This window comes from Ciconia boyciana, chromosome 6, assembly GCF_034638445.1.
Source record: "Ciconia boyciana chromosome 6, ASM3463844v1, whole genome shotgun sequence".
In the NCBI taxonomy this organism is placed as follows: Eukaryota; Metazoa; Chordata; class Aves; order Ciconiiformes; family Ciconiidae; genus Ciconia; species Ciconia boyciana.
Window position 1 is genome coordinate 47,110,564 of NC_132939.1, and position 18,215 is coordinate 47,128,778.

The 18,215-nt window shown below is 44.7% G+C and overlaps 1 protein-coding gene across 2 annotated transcripts in view; it reads right to left on the reverse strand.

Annotated features, from left to right (window-relative positions):
- SPTLC2 (serine palmitoyltransferase long chain base subunit 2) overlaps positions 1-17,794 on the reverse strand; it is an 88,574-nt gene extending 70,780 nt beyond the window's left edge. For both annotated transcript variants that reach the window (XR_012042938.1, XM_072863914.1), the window contains exon 1: positions 17,592-17,794. Coding sequence is in view for 1 of the 2 variants with exons in the window: in XM_072863914.1 (XP_072720015.1) it covers positions 17,592-17,717 (126 nt within the window). In the remaining variant the exon portion in view is untranslated. The remainder of the gene's footprint in view (positions 1-17,591) is intronic.
- Between the last annotated feature and the right edge of the window lie 421 nt (positions 17,795-18,215).

Consider the following 18,215-nt stretch of genomic DNA (forward strand, 5'->3'; position numbering starts at 1 on the left):
TACAGCTATGCAGTCACTGAGTATAAACTGCACCAACACCTTCCTCCTGATACTCATTTCTACCTCTTCCCTTTTGCCAACACGGACATCCAGAACAAAGTTTTAACCAGAGCAAATCCTCAATTTGGACACCATAGTTGCGGGGACTTTAGAACTGGTGCAAGTGTGGAAACAAAACAGCAAAGACACAGTAGGAACTCCTCTTCTAGCAGGAACACTTACTCCAGATGCAGATAACTAACTTGCAGTGCTTTAAGGCCAGGTTTAATACTGAAGTAATTTTAAAAACATACTGCATACATTGGTGGCTTAAGTTAGAAAATTACCATGCTTTGGAACAGGTGTAAGAACACTTGCTTACCACATTGCAGCCCAGATGATGGCAATTTAAAGCTTTAACACAGGCCACAGGTTCACACCCTATTTTCTTTGGGAACAGTGCCAGCCAAAGGAACTGCCCCTGCCCCACTCACTCCCACTTTGAGCCATCTGCATCACCCTCTGGCTTGCATGACTAAGGCTAATCTGATTTTCAGCATAGCATCTGATCCAGGCTGGAAATATAATGGTTTGCAGAAAGTTATTTATTAGACCCTAATAGTCTTTACAGCACCGCTTCACAAACTGATTCAATAGATCTCAGCAAACAAGAACCAGCAGCTGTTGGGGAGAGAGGAGGGGCAGCAGCACCATGACAAATCAACAGACTCAGTGAGCCAACGCTGCAGAGGAAAAACCATGAAAGCTTTCCTCTTCTCTTCTCTGTTACTCTCGAGATTGCTTAACTGTATTGCTATGGCTCCAATTCATGAAACCACAGAATTTTATTGCATCCAGATCCAAGAAAGATCATGCACCAAAGCTCCAATTACTACAATTTCACAGCCTGATGAATCAAAGTTGAATTTTGTGTCCTCACGCTGACAGACTAGGCTGTGAATAGCAGCTATTCAGGAGCAGGCACACAGCATACCTGCTACCTGTGGCTGTCTACTAGTAGCTGATTTATGGATAAGCAGACAGAAAACTGGTAGTGACTACTTCACAAATTACCTAGCATCTAATAAATAGAGATCACATCAAAGCTTTTAATGTATTTCCCAGGTAACTGGAAGTTCATCTGGAAGAGACGAAAGGCTACATCCTAAGCGTATGGATCTGAGGTTACCTAATACCAAAAAATAGCTACTGAAAAAAAACAACCCAAACCCCAAACCAAAAACCAACAACAAACCCAAACCTATACACAATTTTCATTAGAATAAAAGCATAACATTTTTTTCCAGGTCTTTAGAGGTGCCTCTGCTTGTCACAAATGCTAAAACTAAACAAATTATTCCACATGGTCATAAACAACATTTCACTGAGAAAGGCCCTTTTGGGAATACCAGTATTGATTCAACACATACCCCAATCAATTTCAACTCCCAGTGTTCTTCTACCAATGTGCTTATACATCCTTATACTCTCATGTCAGCTACCGTGTAAGCTGAGAAGCTTCTATGCTATCCTACCTGAATTAAACATTAAAGAAATACTCTGAATGCAGTTCCATGGGCTTTTCACAAAGCATACTATGACTATAAATACACTCTAGAATTGCCTATAGAAGAGACATTCGTAGCCACATTTTAGATACCAGCCTATTTGTTTTTCCAAGAATGCCTTATGAATCTGCACATTAGCCTTCAAATGAAGGCTTACATGCTGCGAGCTCCAAGCCTGTTGCTAAAGAGCAGCAAGTTCAGTTCCAGAGTCCAAGAAAGAAGGTGGCTACAGCTTAGTGATTCATTTCCTTTTCTGGGGCAGGGGGAAGCATGCAAGATTAAGACTTTTATAGTTTCAACAAGTCTTATGGTAAGAAAGTGAGCCATGACCTTTGAACTAGAATATACTGTATATCTAAGTGGAGACTACAAAGAGAAGTCAGGGTTCACCTAAGCGTGTGGTTCAAAAAAGCAGGTGTGTGCTCACCCACATCTCTCTTTCCTCCCCTGCCCAGACCACACGTACACAGAAGAGCACCCTCACATTAAGAAACTTAACTGCAGGAGAAAAATCAGAGAGGACCACCCAGCTGGTTACAGAAGGCAGCAAAGAGATGGCATTCTGAGTTAGCCATAGGTAATGCCTGTGCTGGGCCAAGCACTTGGGGAAACAAATCACATAGAAGAGTATTGTAACAGTTACTGAGCAGCAGCATCGTACAACTACAGCTAGAGAGGACTGCATTGCTCTAAGCAGAACACATCAGGGAGTCTGATTATAATCATCTCCCCAAGCCGGTAACAAACAGTTCCAATTCACAAGACGTTACATTACAGAATTGACTTCAGATTTAGTTCATCCTGCAAACTGGAAGCATTGTGAGTAGTGCGATAGCATTGTCTAGTACAGGCAGAGGATGGGATTGTGGATGTACGCACGTGCAGTACAAGGACACCCAACTTGACGTCCTTACCCAACTACTGCACAAAGTTATGTTTTAAAGACCGTGTTGGCCTCCACAAAGCATCAGATCTTTCAGTTCCTTAAGGTCAGGTACCATCAGAATGAGAGTCCAGATCCACAGACAGAAAAGGTATTTCTGCCTATCCCAAGTTATTCAAATTCTTTAATGGCATTTATGGAAAAACATCTCACATAATACCCCTTCTGCAGTTACCTTAGCATGATTACAGTTCATCCGGCATTAGGGACAGAATACTGTAATCTACACAAAAGTAGTTCTCATTTAAGCAACCCCATGGAGCATAGATTCACGCTAGAATGTAATCAATAAAGCATACAATTGGATACAACTTCCACTATCCTACTAGATATGAAGATAACTCCTTTATCAGAGCATTAAAAAAATTGCAATTAATAAACAGCAGTTAGCAGCAAACTTGCTTTTACAAACCAGCAAAAAGATACAAATTTTAGTGTTAATTATGCTTTCACTGCCAGCACCCAAAACAGATCATGTATGAGATTGGCATTATTCTGAACTTGACTTTTTTTTTCATTAAAAACTTATTTCTCAAAGCCAATAGGAAAAAGGGTTTTCAGTATAGTTGCTACACTGTGTCAGCAGACAACTTGGATAAGAACTCATCCTAAACATAGTCAGCTTGGTAGAAATCGGTAGATGCAAAGGAGCATACAAGAAGCCAAACACTCTCAGACTGAAGGGTACCACACTTAACTTGCAAAAGCATTAGAGAAGGAGAATTTTTGTGAGAAGACAAGAGCCATGCTTAAACACAGGAACATTTGAGACACTACTGTAGACAACACACAGGATTTATCACAGGACCCTGGGTACATACCTTGCATGGCAGGCTGTTGTGGTTTAACCCAGCAGGCAGCTAAACACCACACAGCCATGCGCTCCCCCCCCGCCCAGTGGGATGGGGGAGAGAACCAGCAGGGGGTGGGGGGAAGGTAAAACTCTTGGGTTGAGATAAAGACAATTTAATAGGACAGAAAAGAAAGGGAAAATAATAATAATGATAAAAGAATATACAAAACAAGTGATGCACAATGCAACTGCTCACCACTCGCTGTCCGATGCCCAGCCAGTTCCCAAGCAGCGGACCCCCAGCCAGCTTTTCCCCTACTTCACATACCGAGCAAGACATCATATGGCATGGGATACCCCTTTGGTCAGTTGGGGTCAGCTCTCCCAGCTCTGTCCCCTCCCAACTTCTTGTGCACCCCCAGCCTACTCGCTGGTGGGGTGGGGTGAGAAGCTGAAAAGGCCTTGACTCTGTGCAAGCACTGCTCAGTAATAACTAAAACATCCCCATGTTATCAACATTATTCTCACCCTAAATCCAAAACACAGCACTAGACCAGCTACTAGAAAGAAAATTAACTCTATCCCAGCTGAAACCAGGACAATATCCACCCCTTATTCTATACGATCTACGTCATGCCTAGGTCCCACATGTTCCAATACATCCCAATTAATCACCACCACCTTTCCTGTCTTTTGATATATACACACAGATATAATTCCCTTCATCTATGGACCATCCCTCTAAAATGTCCACTGTATTCACTTAATACATGACTTTGGGCTCCATCTGTCATAACAGTCCTTCAGGGCAGGAGACATGGTGCGTGTTGTTGGATTGTTGCATGCTGAAGCCAGTTCTGGTTCCATTATCGCTGTGCTTGTCCAGTTCTATCATCGCTGCATTTTGCTTGGTTTCATCAAAATTCATTCTTCATTAATTGGGGTGATTCTTACTGTAATACCATTGATATGGCATACAGTGACCATAGTGGTGATGATATATAGTATTATAGAACAATTAACATCATACAATTCAAATCATTGGCTATTCTAACCAAAATCAAATCCCCTTGAGGTACACATCAGACTTGCCTATCCTCCTGCATCACACATCAAGTGCACTCGGGTCCTTGAGCAAAAGCAATCCCACGAATGGGTTTGCCCTTGCCTGAGGCAGGAGTAACCCAGACTGCCTTCCCCAGCATATTTTTTATGTGCACTACAGGGACTTTATTCCCTTCTACAGTACATAAGAGTTTTGATTGGGCAGGGCCAGCTCGACTGGCAGATCCTCTAGACTTGACTAACCAGGTGGCCTTTGCTAAATGTGTATCCCAATGTTTGAATGTCCCACCACCCATTGCTCCCAGTGTAGTCTTTAACAGTCCATTGTATCATTTGATTTTCCCCGGAGGCTGGTGCATGATAGGGGATATGATATACCCACTCCATGCCATGCTCTTTGGCCCAGGTGTCTATGAGGTTGTTTTGGAAATGAGTCCCGTTGTCTGACTCAGTTCTTTCTGGGGTGCCATGTCACCACAGGACTTGCTTTTCAAGGCCCAGGATAGTATTCCAGGCAGTGGCATGGGACACAGGATATGTTTCCAGCCATCCAGTAGTTGCTTCCATCATTGTAAGCACATAGCGCTTGCCTTGGTGGGTTTGTGGGAGTGTGATATAATCAATCCTGCCAGGCCTCCCCATATTTATATTTCAGCCATCGCCCTCCATACCAGAGAGGCTTTAACCACTTGGCTTGTTCAAATGCAGCGCATGTTTCACATTCACAGATAACCTGTACAATAGTGTCCATGGTCAAGTCCACTCCTCAATCACGAGCCCATTGTATGTTGCACCTCTTCCTTGATGGCCTGAGGTGTCACGGGCCCACCAAGCTATAAAAAATTCATTATAATTTCAATAAATTCAATAATTCATAATCATTCATTCATAATATGTTGCCAGTCCAGATCCACCTGAGCCACTTCAATCTTAGCAGCCTGATCCACCTGCTGGTTGTTTTGATGTTCTTCAGTGGCCCGACTCTTGGGTACATGAGCATCTATGTGACATACTTTTACAACTAGGTTCTCTACCCAGGCAGCAATATCTTGCCACAATGCAGCAGCCCAGGTGCTCTGCGCTGCCAGTTGCTCTGCTTCCAATACTGTAACCACCCCCACAAGGCATTTGCCACCATCCATGAGTCAGTACAGAGATAAAGCACTGGCCATTTTTCTCATTCAGCAATATCCAAAGCCAGATGGATGGCTTTCACCTCTGCAAACTGACTCGATTCACCTTCTCTTTCAGCAGTTTCCACAACTTGTCGTATAGGACTTCACACAGCAGCTTTCCACCTCCAATGCTTTCCCACAAGACGACAGGACCCATCAGTGAGCAGGGCATATTGCTTCTCATTTTCTGGCAGTTTATTATACAGTGGGACCTCCTCAGCACACATCACCTCCTCCTCTGGCGATATTCTGAAATCTTTGCCTTCTGGCCAGTCCATGATCACTTCCAAGATTCCTGGGCGACTGGGGTTTCCTATTTGAGCCTGCTGTGTGATCAGTGTGACCCACTTACTCCACATAGCATCAGTTGCACGATGTGTAGAAGGGACCCTCCTTTTGAAGATCCAGCCCAGCACTGGCAGTCAAGGTGCCAGGAGGAGCTGTGCTTCAGTACCAACCACTTCCGAAGCAGCTACAACTCCTTCATATGCTGCCAATGTCTCTTCTTCAGTTGGAGTATAGCAGACCTCAGGTCCTCTGTATCCCCGACTCCAAAACCCTAGGGGTCGACCTCGAGTTTCCCCTGGTGCTTTCTGCCAGAGGCTCCAGGTAGGGCCATTCTCCCCGGCTGCGGTATAGAGCACATTTTTTACATCTTGCCCTGCCCGGACTGGCCCAAGGGCTACTGCACGAACTATCTCCCGCTTAATTTGTTCAAAGGCCTGTCATTGCTCAGGGCCCTGTTTAAAATCATTCTTCCAGGTCACTTGACAGAGAGGGCTTATGATCAGACTGTAATTTGGAACATGCATTCTCCAAAAACCCACAACGCCTAAGAAAGCTTGTGTTTCCCTTTTGCTAGTTGGTGGAGACATGGCTGTTATTTTGTTGATCACATCCATTGGGATCTGATGACATCCATCTTGCCATTTTATTCCTGAAAACTGGATCTTCTGTGCAGGTCCCTTGACCTTACTTTGTTTTATGGCAAAATGGGCTTTCAGGGGGATATGGACTATTTTCTTCCCTTTCTCAAAAACTTCTTCTGCTGTGTTGCCCCACATAATGATGTCAATGTACTGCAGGTGTTCCAGAGCTTCACCCTGTTCCACCACCATCTGTATCAGTCCATGGCAAATGATAGGGCTGTGTTTCCACCCCTGGGGCAGCCAATTCCAGGTGTACTGAACACCCTTCCAAGTGAAAGCAAACTGTGGCCTGCACTCTGCTGCCAAAGGGATTGAGAAAAATGCATTAGCGATATCAATTGTGGCATACCACTTGGATGCCTTTGACTCCAGTTCGTATTGCAGTTCCAGCATGTACGGCATGGCAGCACTCAGCAGCGGCGTGACTTCGTTCAGGCCACGATAGTCTACTGTCAGTCTCCACTCTCCATTAGATTTTCACACTGGCCATATGGGACTGGTAAAGGGTCAGTGAGTCTTGCTGACCACTCCTTGGATCTCCAGTCGACGAATCAGCTTATGGATGGGAATCAGGGAGTCTCGGTTGGTACGATATTGCTGCCAGTGCACTGTTGTGGTAGCAATTGACACCTGTTCTTCTTTGACCCTCAGCAACCCCACAACAGAAGGGTCCTTCAAGAGACTGGGCAAGGTGGACAGCTGTTTAATTTCCTTTGTCTCCAAGGCAGCTATACCAAAAGCCCACTGGTACCCTTTTGGGTCCTTGAAATACCTTCTCCTGAGGTAGTCTATGCCAAGGAGCCTCTGGGCCAGTCACAATGGGGTGCTTTTGCACCTCATTCCCAGTTAGGCTCACTTCACCCTCCAATACAGTTAGCTGTTGGGATCCCCCCGTCACTCCAGAAATACAGATGGGCTCTGCCCCTGTATAGCTTGATGGCATTAGGGTACACTGTGCACCAGTGTCTCATAAGAGACATTAGGAATTCTCTCATAAGAATTCCTAATTCTTATGAGAATTCTCTCATAAGAGCCTTATACTCCTGTGGTTCTGATGTGCCAGGGCATCAAATCCACACAGTCCAGTAAACCTGGTTGTTCCTTTCCTCCTCCCAGCTGGAGGCAGGGCCCCTCTAGTCCTGGTCATAGTATTCATTACTCACTTCTTGTAAATACGAATCAGAAGTCCCTTTATTAAGATCAGGAGTAAGATCAGCCCTTCTACTCTATCCGGGGAATTGCCCACTGGAAACTGGAGCAGGAATTTTCCTGGAAGAACCCCCTTGTGTGATTGTTTTTCCTTGCAACTCATACACCCGTGCCTCTACAGTTGAGGTAAATTTTCCATCCCACTTCCTTATGTCCTCTCCATGGTCATGCAAATAAAACCACAGGGTGGCACGTGGTGTGTACCCACTGTATCCTCTCTCTTGAGCAGAGGAACGCTTACTCCTAATAGCTGAGATACTGGTTCGTACAGCTGGGGAGTAGGACATACCCTCTTTGAGTTGCTGGATCTCCTGGGACAAGTTTCTCCACAGCTGAGACGCAGGCCTGTAGGGAGGAAGAGCAACTTTTTTCATATTGCCAGAGTTGGCCAGCCAATTCATCTACTGTTTGTCCTCCTCTGTCTTTCCAGGCGATTACTGCCAATGAGCTGGCATATGATGATGGTGCGCTCTGTACAAACTTCCACTACATGGGTCGTGTGCACTTGAATTCATCTGGGTCTTTGGATAACTGCTTGCTGTCCAGGTCATCATAAATCACCTTCAGCACAGCTAATTCCCTCAGGTACTGGATACCTCTTTCCATGGTAGTCCACTTGCCTGGGTGACATATAACATCTTCCATGAAGAGATACCTTTCCTTCATGCCTGACAGGAGTTGCCTCCAGAAGCTGAGGACCTGTGCCCCTCTTCCAATTGTTTTGTCAATGACCCCTTCCCTAGAAGGGGACCCCAGCTGCTTGGCTTCCCTACCCTCTAATTCCAGGCTACTAGCCCCATTATCCCAGCATCAGGGCAGCCAGGTGACAATGTGCTTGCCTGGACAATGGCTGAAATCTTTTACCATGTCTCTCAGCTCACTCAGGGACAGGGATCAGGTGGTTACTGCCTCGTTTATTAGTTCTGCCTCTTCCTCCTCCTCTTCTCATGATGGCCCTGCTTTGGAGTAGTCTGCCTCATCCACTTCTTCCCATAAGAGTTTCTTCCCTTAATAAACGAGCTGACTTTTGCTTCCAACATTGCTTCTCGTGTATAGGGGCAACTGACACTGGCATGGGTTGGTTCTCTGGTTCAGCTGCAGTGCCTGTCGCTGGGGTTTGAGTAGCCGCAGTGCCTGTTGCCTTGTCATCAGATCCAGAGACCTTCTCTTCCCCTTGAGGGTACTGAATAGTGTTGAACAGGGCTCAGCAGGAATGGGCCAGGCCCCAGCACATTGCAGTGATTTGTGTCTCTTGAATTGCCAGGGTGACAGCATACTTTTTCCAATTATTTTACTAGTCTTTCAGGATTCTGCACTTATTCAGGGGCGAACTTCCAAAACATTGGAGGTGCCCGCTGACCTAGGTACTTGCCCAAACTATACCCTGCCACTCATAACTATCCAGCCTCAGGGCAAATCTCTGGGTGGTATTAAACAGTTGTTTAACTTAAACAAGACCTGAAACACATTCAGGAGACACAGCAATAGGAACATGCTAGTTTGAACATCCCAAGGATGTTCAAAATTCTCAAGAGCTATTGTAACTAGCCTGAGGAGAAGGGGAAGGGGAAGGTGAGGGAGCGGGGAAAAGCATTCCCCCTTGTCTCCCCGATAAATTGGCTCTCTGAGGAGAAAAGATAAAGAGTGTAATTATTAATAGTTTCCGAGAGATGGCTCCCTAAGTACAGAGATGACAGCAATACTGAGTACAAATACTAGATTAGTCTCACAACCAGTAATTTTATCACATCATAAGCCAGTGTTACACAGTGCAGCAAAATGATAACCTTAATCCAGCTCCCAGAGGTGACAAACAGCACAAGAGGGAACATACGCAGCAAGTGAGGTCATAACACAACTCAGAGCAAGCACGACAACTGTGAGAGCAAATAAATCAACACTGAGACCAGTGACTACAAACTTAATAATGAATGTTTATAACAAATTTGTTTTAACATGCTCTGGTCAGATCTGTCATTACCTCAACCCTTCGAGCCCCACATTGGGCACCAAAAAGACTGTTGTGGTTTAACCCAGCAGGCAGCTAACCACCACACAGCCATGCGCTCCCCCCCCGCCCAGTGGGATGGGGGAGAGAACCAGCAGGGGGTGGGGGGAAGGTAAAACTCTTGGGTTGAGATAAAGACAATTTAATAGGACAGAAAAGAAAGGGAAAATAATAATAATGATAAAAGAATATACAAAACAAGTGATGCACAATGCAACTGCTCACCACTCGCTGTCCGATGCCCAGCCAGTTCCCAAGCAGCGGACCCCCAGCCAGCTTTTCCCCTACTTCATATACCGAGCAAGACATCATATGGCATGGGATACCCCTTTGGTCAGCTGGGGTCAGCTCTCCCAGCTCTGTCCCCTCCCAACTTCTTGTGCACCCCCAGCCTACTCGCTGGTGGGGTGGGGTGAGAAGCTGAAAAGGCCTTGACTCTGTGCAAGCACTGCTCAGTAATAACTAAAACATCCCCATGTTATCAACATTATTCTCACCCTAAATCCAAAACACAGCACTAGACCAGCTACTAGAAAGAAAATTAACTCTATCCCAGCTGAAACCAGGACACAGGCATATACTGTAGAGAGAAAAGATGCTACAAGTGCAACACACGCAGCACACAGCAAGAGAGAAGTACATGATAACAGGTTATGCTGCTACCCCAGGAAAACCCTAACGCTCCATATTAAAGAGGCTCTTTCATTTCATGCTGCCAGGAAGAACAAGTCAGATGAACCTGGCAGACTTTATGTAAACACCTTAAAAGGATTATTTATGCTGGAACACAACTTTGCTAAATTCTTATTAGAATTTAGTAGCTTCTCATTGCCACATACCACACATACTGCAGAAATTTTACTAGCAGCTTTGCAGCTTCTTTTTTTTAGAAACGTAACATGGAAGACGGCTTCCATGAGTTGCTTGCTTTTTTGTCAAAGATTCCTGCCAACTATAGGGAATACAATAGAAAGATACGGGATGCACCTCCCCTCTAGGATGTGCCTCCGCTCTCAAAAGCGGTCGCATTTATTATAAAGGATCAAGGGAATCAGCACTACAGAAACTACAGCAGTGAGAACTCCACACAGGCAGCTGCTCTAAGCTGTTAAGAGTATTCTGTGGTAATTTTACTGTCACCTCCAGCCCTTTTCATTGCACTGCTTTGTTCTTAGACTTCAGATCTCAGACTGTTGCATGGGTAAAAAGACCAAGTATTTACTACCAAAATTAGAATGAACTGATTTGAAACACATTTTAAGCTAAAAAAAAAAAATCAATCACAGGAGGAAACTTGTTTTACAAAACAGACTCTTTAACACTCGAGTGTATTCCTAATTAAATATTTGTTCTTGTTGGCAGGCATTATCAAATATTTTGATTTGCAACTAGTTACTCCCAAGAAATTTGGCATTCCTTCGTTAAGATGCACTTGCCACAACTACACAAATAGTATAAATCTTCAAAATGTTTAAGTGTTGTTTGGTTGGGTTTTTTTTTTTTCCTTTTAGCAAGTGAATGATGCAATTAAGTTTGGGTTTTTTTGCTTGCTATATATGGCTGACAATTTGACTCCTACTGAGAATATACTTTTTTCTGACAGTAGAAGTTAAATTACCTTAAGCCTAATATGTTACTTTATCTAGTATGTTCAGTAGATTTTAGGTGTACAGCATTTTGACAGAGAATTCCTTAACTGCACGCTTAATTACTAGATGTGTTTTACAAGAAAGATTTCCAAAGACAGCACAAGTCTAGTGGTTCACTAACAAGTCAATCTCTGGGCTCTCAGATAACTCTGAAAGCACTCCTAATGTATTTTAGAATTCGCTCTCACTTATTTTTTTACAGACATTAAACCCCATTACTTCCTAAACTTTTCAACTCCTGCTTTGTCTACTGTAAGTATTCTTCAAGACTATACTTTTCAATTAAAAATGGCTCTTTTTTTAGGAGTGATTTCTTAATGAAGGCAAAAAAAAATTGGAAACCTCGCTGAAGCTGGGCCAATATTTTGTGTTCCTCCTAGAGAAACTGAAGTCAATAGATAATTAAGATAAAGCTTTTTTTCCCAACAAATTGAAAGCATGACATTTAGGAAAACAACGTTTCTGCTGTATGATTAAGACAGGAAAATACAACATGACATATCACTCAAGTAATTACAGTAACAAAAAATGAACTTGCATACAAGTATAACAATTTATTATAGCACTTAAGGCTTATCACCAGCTAAATGTGAAATTGCAGTCCCAATGTAATTGGAAGGTTTTAACACTTTATCCAAACTGACTTCTCAGTAGCACATATTCAAATCTAAGAGAAGCCAGTCACACCAACAGCTACCATGGGTGTTTGTTTTCATACCAGTACAGATACACAAATTCTCTACAAGTAAAACACTGGCACTACATCTGCTAATTTAATATGATGGCCTCAAACATTCATTTAGCCAGATAAAATGTTGTGTAGCTATTCCTTACACAAAGGCTTAGTTTTTTATACTTGAATTTGGTATTAGAGAAGTATCCTCATACACAGGTATGCTTTTTCAGAAATAGAGTTTTGTCAATTAAACCATCTGAAGGAGATCAGTCTTTTCTAGGTCAGCCAATTTTCTACTCACTTAAGTTTTATGTTACTGACACAATAAATGCAGTCAATCAAAAAGACAAGCAAGAGGCAGAAAGTAATAGTTCCTTTCCTCAGGTCTGATGCAAGCCTCAGAGTACATGCTACAAGCCCTAAGGCACACATTTTTACAGGGGTTCAAGGATTAAATGCTAATGTCTAAACCTGGGCAAACTCTCCTGCAATCCCTGAGTTTATCTCTGTAACCATGGAATAACCAAGGTTGGAAGGGACCTCCAGTGGTTATCGTGTCCAACCCCTAGCTCAAAGCACGACGCCAAGGGCCACGTCCAATCTAGTCTTGAACACCTCCAAGGATGGCGGTTCCACAACCTCTCTGGGCAACTTCTTCCAGTATTTTGCCACCCTCATGGAAAGATTATTTTCCTTTTACGTAATCAGAATTTCCCATTCTTCCAAATTACATCCATTGCCTCTCATCCTATTGCTACGCACTTCCAAGAGTCTGGGTCCATCTTCTCTATACCCTCCAGCCAGCTAGTTCAGCCTTCTCCTCCTAAGGTTGAGCAAACCCAGCTCTCTCAGCCTCTCCTCATACCTCATGTGCTCCAGCCTCTTCTGCTTCTTGGGGGCCCTCCACTGGATTCACAGATTGACGTGGCTATGCCAGCATCTTTCTGGGGAGCTCAAAACTGGACACAGTACTCAAGATGCAGTTTCACAAATGCTGAGTAAGGGGGAACGATCACTTCTTTGTGAGTAAGTTCATGAGATTTAGTTCTTTAGGAACAATTTTTTTTTTTTATCAGAAATATTTGCATTTTAAATTTACACACAGATGTACAAATAGTTAAAATTAAATAATTAAATTTAAAAAACTCATCACAATTCTGTACTCAAATTCCTTTTTATACCAGTGGATAGGGCAGTTATTTAACATCTTTATCTTATCCTAACCTTCACCTGAAACAAGGGCTTATTCACATCGCTGCTACCACTAACTCACTGTAACAAGAACAACTTCCAGTATCTGTTGCACTCATCTTTGTAAGTGTGCTCTCCCAAAAGAAGTTAGACTAACCTGAATTCCAGCAAAAGCATCTATAAAATCAAGATGAAGCCATCATTCCCCTGCATCCTGAAGCATCTCAGGAGATGAGCCTACAAACAGTATGATTACTCTCTCTAAAAAAGCCAAACAAATCGCAGGACCACACAAGCTGTTTTCAGCATGTACACACCAGAGCTTTCAGGAAAAAAAAAAATCTATGCTGCCCATTTTAATAGCTCTAAGAATTCAGGACCTGTGACAGTTTTAAAGGAATGCAAATCCCACAGTCCTCCCACTCCCTTCAGCCAAACTATTCCTTGTCTTCCTGAGGAAGTAGTATGAGACCTTGTTTACAAAAGCACGTATGCAATAAGCTATCTAGAGATTGCTATAGTATGACATTTGAAGACCTTTTAGAAACATCAGGGAAATTAAAATTTGTTTATACCATTCCAGCTCCTATCTGACTTGGAGATACCGCACACAACAGAAATTAAGAACTTGATATCTAAAACCTATATTCCAATTATTTTTTCGTTTGAGATTATTTCTTCTTTAACTTCTAGAAGCATAACAGAACCATTCTAAGGTGAGAAGCTCAATTAAGGAGTCCAAAAAACCACATTACTAAAAATCTGTTCACAATAATAGGTGGATTCCAGTAAGTTATCATGGAAAATAAGGGCACCTTGTCCCATTAAATATGTCCCACTCTCCCTATTTTAAGCAAGAAATTTTTTTTCAGATGCAGTATTAGAAAACCATTAGCCATTTGCCTCAGAGCAAAACACTCCAATGGAGAAATACATTCCAGTTTAAAATTGCATTGCAGAAAGAAAAAGCAATTTTCCCTGCACTCTTTATTATTCCCACAAGTATCTTGACAGATCCTAAATACCATTTTTCTACTGAACTCACTTAACACTCTCTCCAATAGACCAGAAGGACATAAAAAGCAGAATCATGCACAACCTGAAGAGGTAACTTCACTGTTCTTTTATTTAGATTTGCTTGCTTTCTCCTGGCTGTGTTCATTTCCTCACGTCATGACAATACCCTTTGAGATGTCAGGCTTTCATGTTACATAGTGCCGTATTACACTGAAGCATTAAATCAGTTTTGAACCCCTCCATAGATTACTATTCTTCCTAACCATGCATTCCTTTAACTGTACACAGTCAGAAATAAGTTAGTTACTTTTCTCCAATATCCCACAATTTTTAATTGCTAGATGGTCCTTCAACCTCTTTTAATTAAGGTGCTTATAGCGAGATTGTTGCATTCACTGAATTTGAATCTCTGAACAGATTAACTGTTAGCAGAATCAAAGTAATTTGAACACAGGACTTCCCAGGAAAGCAAGAGAAAGAGCTGCTATTTATTTTAGTATTTCAACAGCATATTTTTTTAATATGCTGAAACCCTAACTTCAAATTATTACTTTCCTATCCACTGATGATATTTCATTAATCTCCAAGGTAGCCAAAGTCAGTTACTGCACAGTCTTAGTAGGAAGCAAGTTCCCCTCTCCTCTTACCAAGGGGAAGGATTAGCAGTTCAGATCCCAGCAGGAGGCAAAGTAATACAACCTATTTAAAAATTAAGGCAAACAACTTCACCCTCTTCTGCTCATGCTGGAATAACAGTAAAGAGCCCACGCTCTATCTGTGGAGGGAGGTGTAAGGAAGCCTGAAATCTGTGTCACAAGGATAATACTCTTGAATCTAAACTTTTTTTAGGGTGGGGAAAAAAAAACAACAAAACCAAACAAAACAAAAAACCCCAAAACTTACTCAGGTAACCACAGCAGAGATGACCTCGGTAGGGGCAGACTCCTTTTTTCACATCGTTAAAACAGGTAAAGCTTTCCTGCACTATCAAGCCTACAGGAGGGCATGGTGACGTCCTACCCCGTCTCTAAGCTCTCCTCTCACAATCTCCAGGCTTTTTCAGAAAAATCGCCAGTGACTGCAACACTACTTTATACCAATGGCTTTCCTTCCCCCTCCTCTTCACATCAATATATTCATTTTATCTAGATCTCTTCTTGCCTCTTATTTCTATCAAGGACCCTGTCATAGGCTTTCTTGCAAAAGCACCTTTTTTTCCTCATCCTTACTTTTGTTTTTTTCTACTAAGTAGGAATTGCATTCTCACATGTAAGCTGCCTCCTTTTTGGTACTGGATTACTTTGCATTCCACAGATCTCTTCTTTTCTCTTGCAGATTCTTAAGTGTTGTATGTGGTATGTACATAGTATAGATATATACATACACAGATGAATATATTCAACACACAGTAAGCATTAACATGTTTCCCTTCTCCTCTGTAAAGGCCCAACAACCAAAATTCAAAAGTCAAAAGGCCAATCAAGTAGCCCAATCTGTGATACATCCAGTGACCACATCTTTGGCAGCTCTAAGCTCCTATCACTGATGCTATTTGAGAAAGCTGTACATGGCTAGTACCCCTAAACAGTCACTTCTTCCAGTCAGGTTCTAACATTTAGACCCTCATTTTGAAAGTGAGCAATCTGGCCCAAATACAATTATGGAGAAAAGAATGCAATACTCCTAATTATAAATCTCTGCTTGACCAGCAAGCAGCTGCCAGAAAGATATAAAACTTATATTCTTCCTACATCCTCTGACAATGCCTCTACACTTTGGCTTTTTACTAAGATTTCTCATGACCACTTCTCCAATGAGCCTTCCCCCCCTGCTTAGAAACAGTTACCTCAAACACCTCAGGCTTCCAAGACATGTTTGAGAGTAGTATCACACACAACCGAATAGAATGTCTCACAAAACAGCAAGATTTTTAAGCTTCCTCAGTTTGACATCAATGGTTTTTCCATTCACATGCTGGATCTCCCATGTTTTCCAGATACACAGCTGAACAAAATCCTTGAGGAAAAAGCTTCCGTACCCCACTTTTCTGTTCTTCTGAAGCAGAACAACATAACTGTATTCAGACCTTCTTTTTTAAAAGCACCAAGGCAGAAAAAAACGCTCACAGAAGAACACTCACCACCACCATGCTTGGTCTTAGTGCAGATTTACACCTGTGGTTTTATAGTCAGCAGTGCTTGGTGTTTGCAAGGCAAGACTACCAGTGCCATAGCTCCCCAAGCCAGTACAAACCGACATGGCTACCAAACAAAGGTATTGTGCCCTCCTCCTCCATTTGTTCACTCCCGATACCGTGCTATCATCTCCCAAGTGTTGGGACAAGACTATGAGCATCCATCCAGTGAAAGAAATACAGTAAGTGTCCTGGGTTAAAGTTAAGTCAGGGGTGGGTGTGGGAGGGGGAAGTTTAGTTTTATCCTGCATCAGTTTTCAATCTGGTTCATGCAGTGACTGCACAAGCCTATGCTGAAAAAACAGAAGGGGCAGCACAGGAGTGAAAACAAGGAGCAACAGGAGGGATGACAATGGAGGAAGGCTTTTCTCAAGCAGCTTTAGGTGTCCAAGGAAACACAACCTATTCCATACTGTTGGGATTGCCTTCATGAGAACCATTAAGTACCTGGCACTATAACACAAAAGTTTAGTGGTTTGCAGAGAAACAACTGGAAGCCTGAAAGCACAAATACACACTCGCATCACAGGGTGTTAACACAGCTAGATGGGAAGTGCTGCATCGACCTTTAACTCTTCCGTAGAGGGAAGTCCCTACTCAAGGCTACTTGTACCCGCAGCCCTGCCCATCACACCTGTAACAACGAAACAGTGGTGAAGAAGCGCTAAAATCTTTTCTTCGAAAGCACAGACCTATGATATAGCGAGGTTTCAGTGTAAAGCTCTGCTGCTAACAAAAGCCTTGCTGTAAAGGCACAGCAATGACTTGAGGGCCAGCCGTTTCACATAAAGTTACCAGCCCAGCGACCAGGCGCAGCCCTCCGAGGCAGGCCCGCGACCGAGCCGCAGACCCGACCCCCGCCGCCCGGCGAAGTTTCGCCGAACTCCCCAACAGCCACACCTCGCCGGCCTCCCGGAGCCCGCCTGCCGCCGCCGGGGCGCGGCTGCAGGCTCCCCCAGCCCACCCGGGGGGGCCCTGGCGGCTCGGAGCCGAGCCGAGCCGGCGGGATGGAGCGCCCCGAAGCACCAAGGCGGCGCTCGCCTGCAAAAGAGCGCCGGGGACGGCCCCCGGCCGCGCCGCGGGCGGCCCCACAAGCCCTGCCCGCCACCGGCGCCCCCGAGAGGGGCGACCACCACGCACCCCCCGCCCCGGTGCCGGCCCCGCCCGGGCGGCGGAGGGCGCCCGCCGCGCACACCTGGGTGTCGGGCGCGGGCAGGCCGCGCACGTAGCCGTTGCGGAGCGCGCCGTGGGCCGCGCCGCTGCAGCCGTTGGCGCGGGGCTGGGCACCCAGCGCCGCCGCCGCCCGCTCGGGCCGCTCCATCCCGCCGGCTCGGCTCGGCTCCGCTGCGCTGCGCCCGCTCCGCCGCCCCCGCCCGGCCGCGCCGCGCCGCACCGGAAGCGGGACCCGCCGCTTCCCCCAATCGCCAGCGGAGACGTCACGCTCGGGGACGGGCTCCGCAACGACGCGTCAGCGCGCGTGCGAGGCTGGCGGCAGAGGCCGGGGAGGGGAGGCGGGGCCTAGGGGACGGGGCCCAATGAGAGCCCCGCATGCCAATCAGATGGGAGGGGGGCAAGGTGAAGGAAGGGGCTTGCCCAATCGCAAAGCAGACCGTTCGGAGGGAGGTGGAGCCAGAAGGTGAAAGTTGTCCAATCACTTGGCAGAGATGGAACCGGGAACGAAGAGAAGGAGATGAGCTAGCCAATCACAGCTCGAGGCGGAGGGAGGGGCACGAGCGAACAGCGGGGTCCGTCCAATGTCGGGAGGGAGGAGCAGGGCGGTGGCTGAGGCGGCAGCCAATGGGCGGGCGCCGGGGCGGGC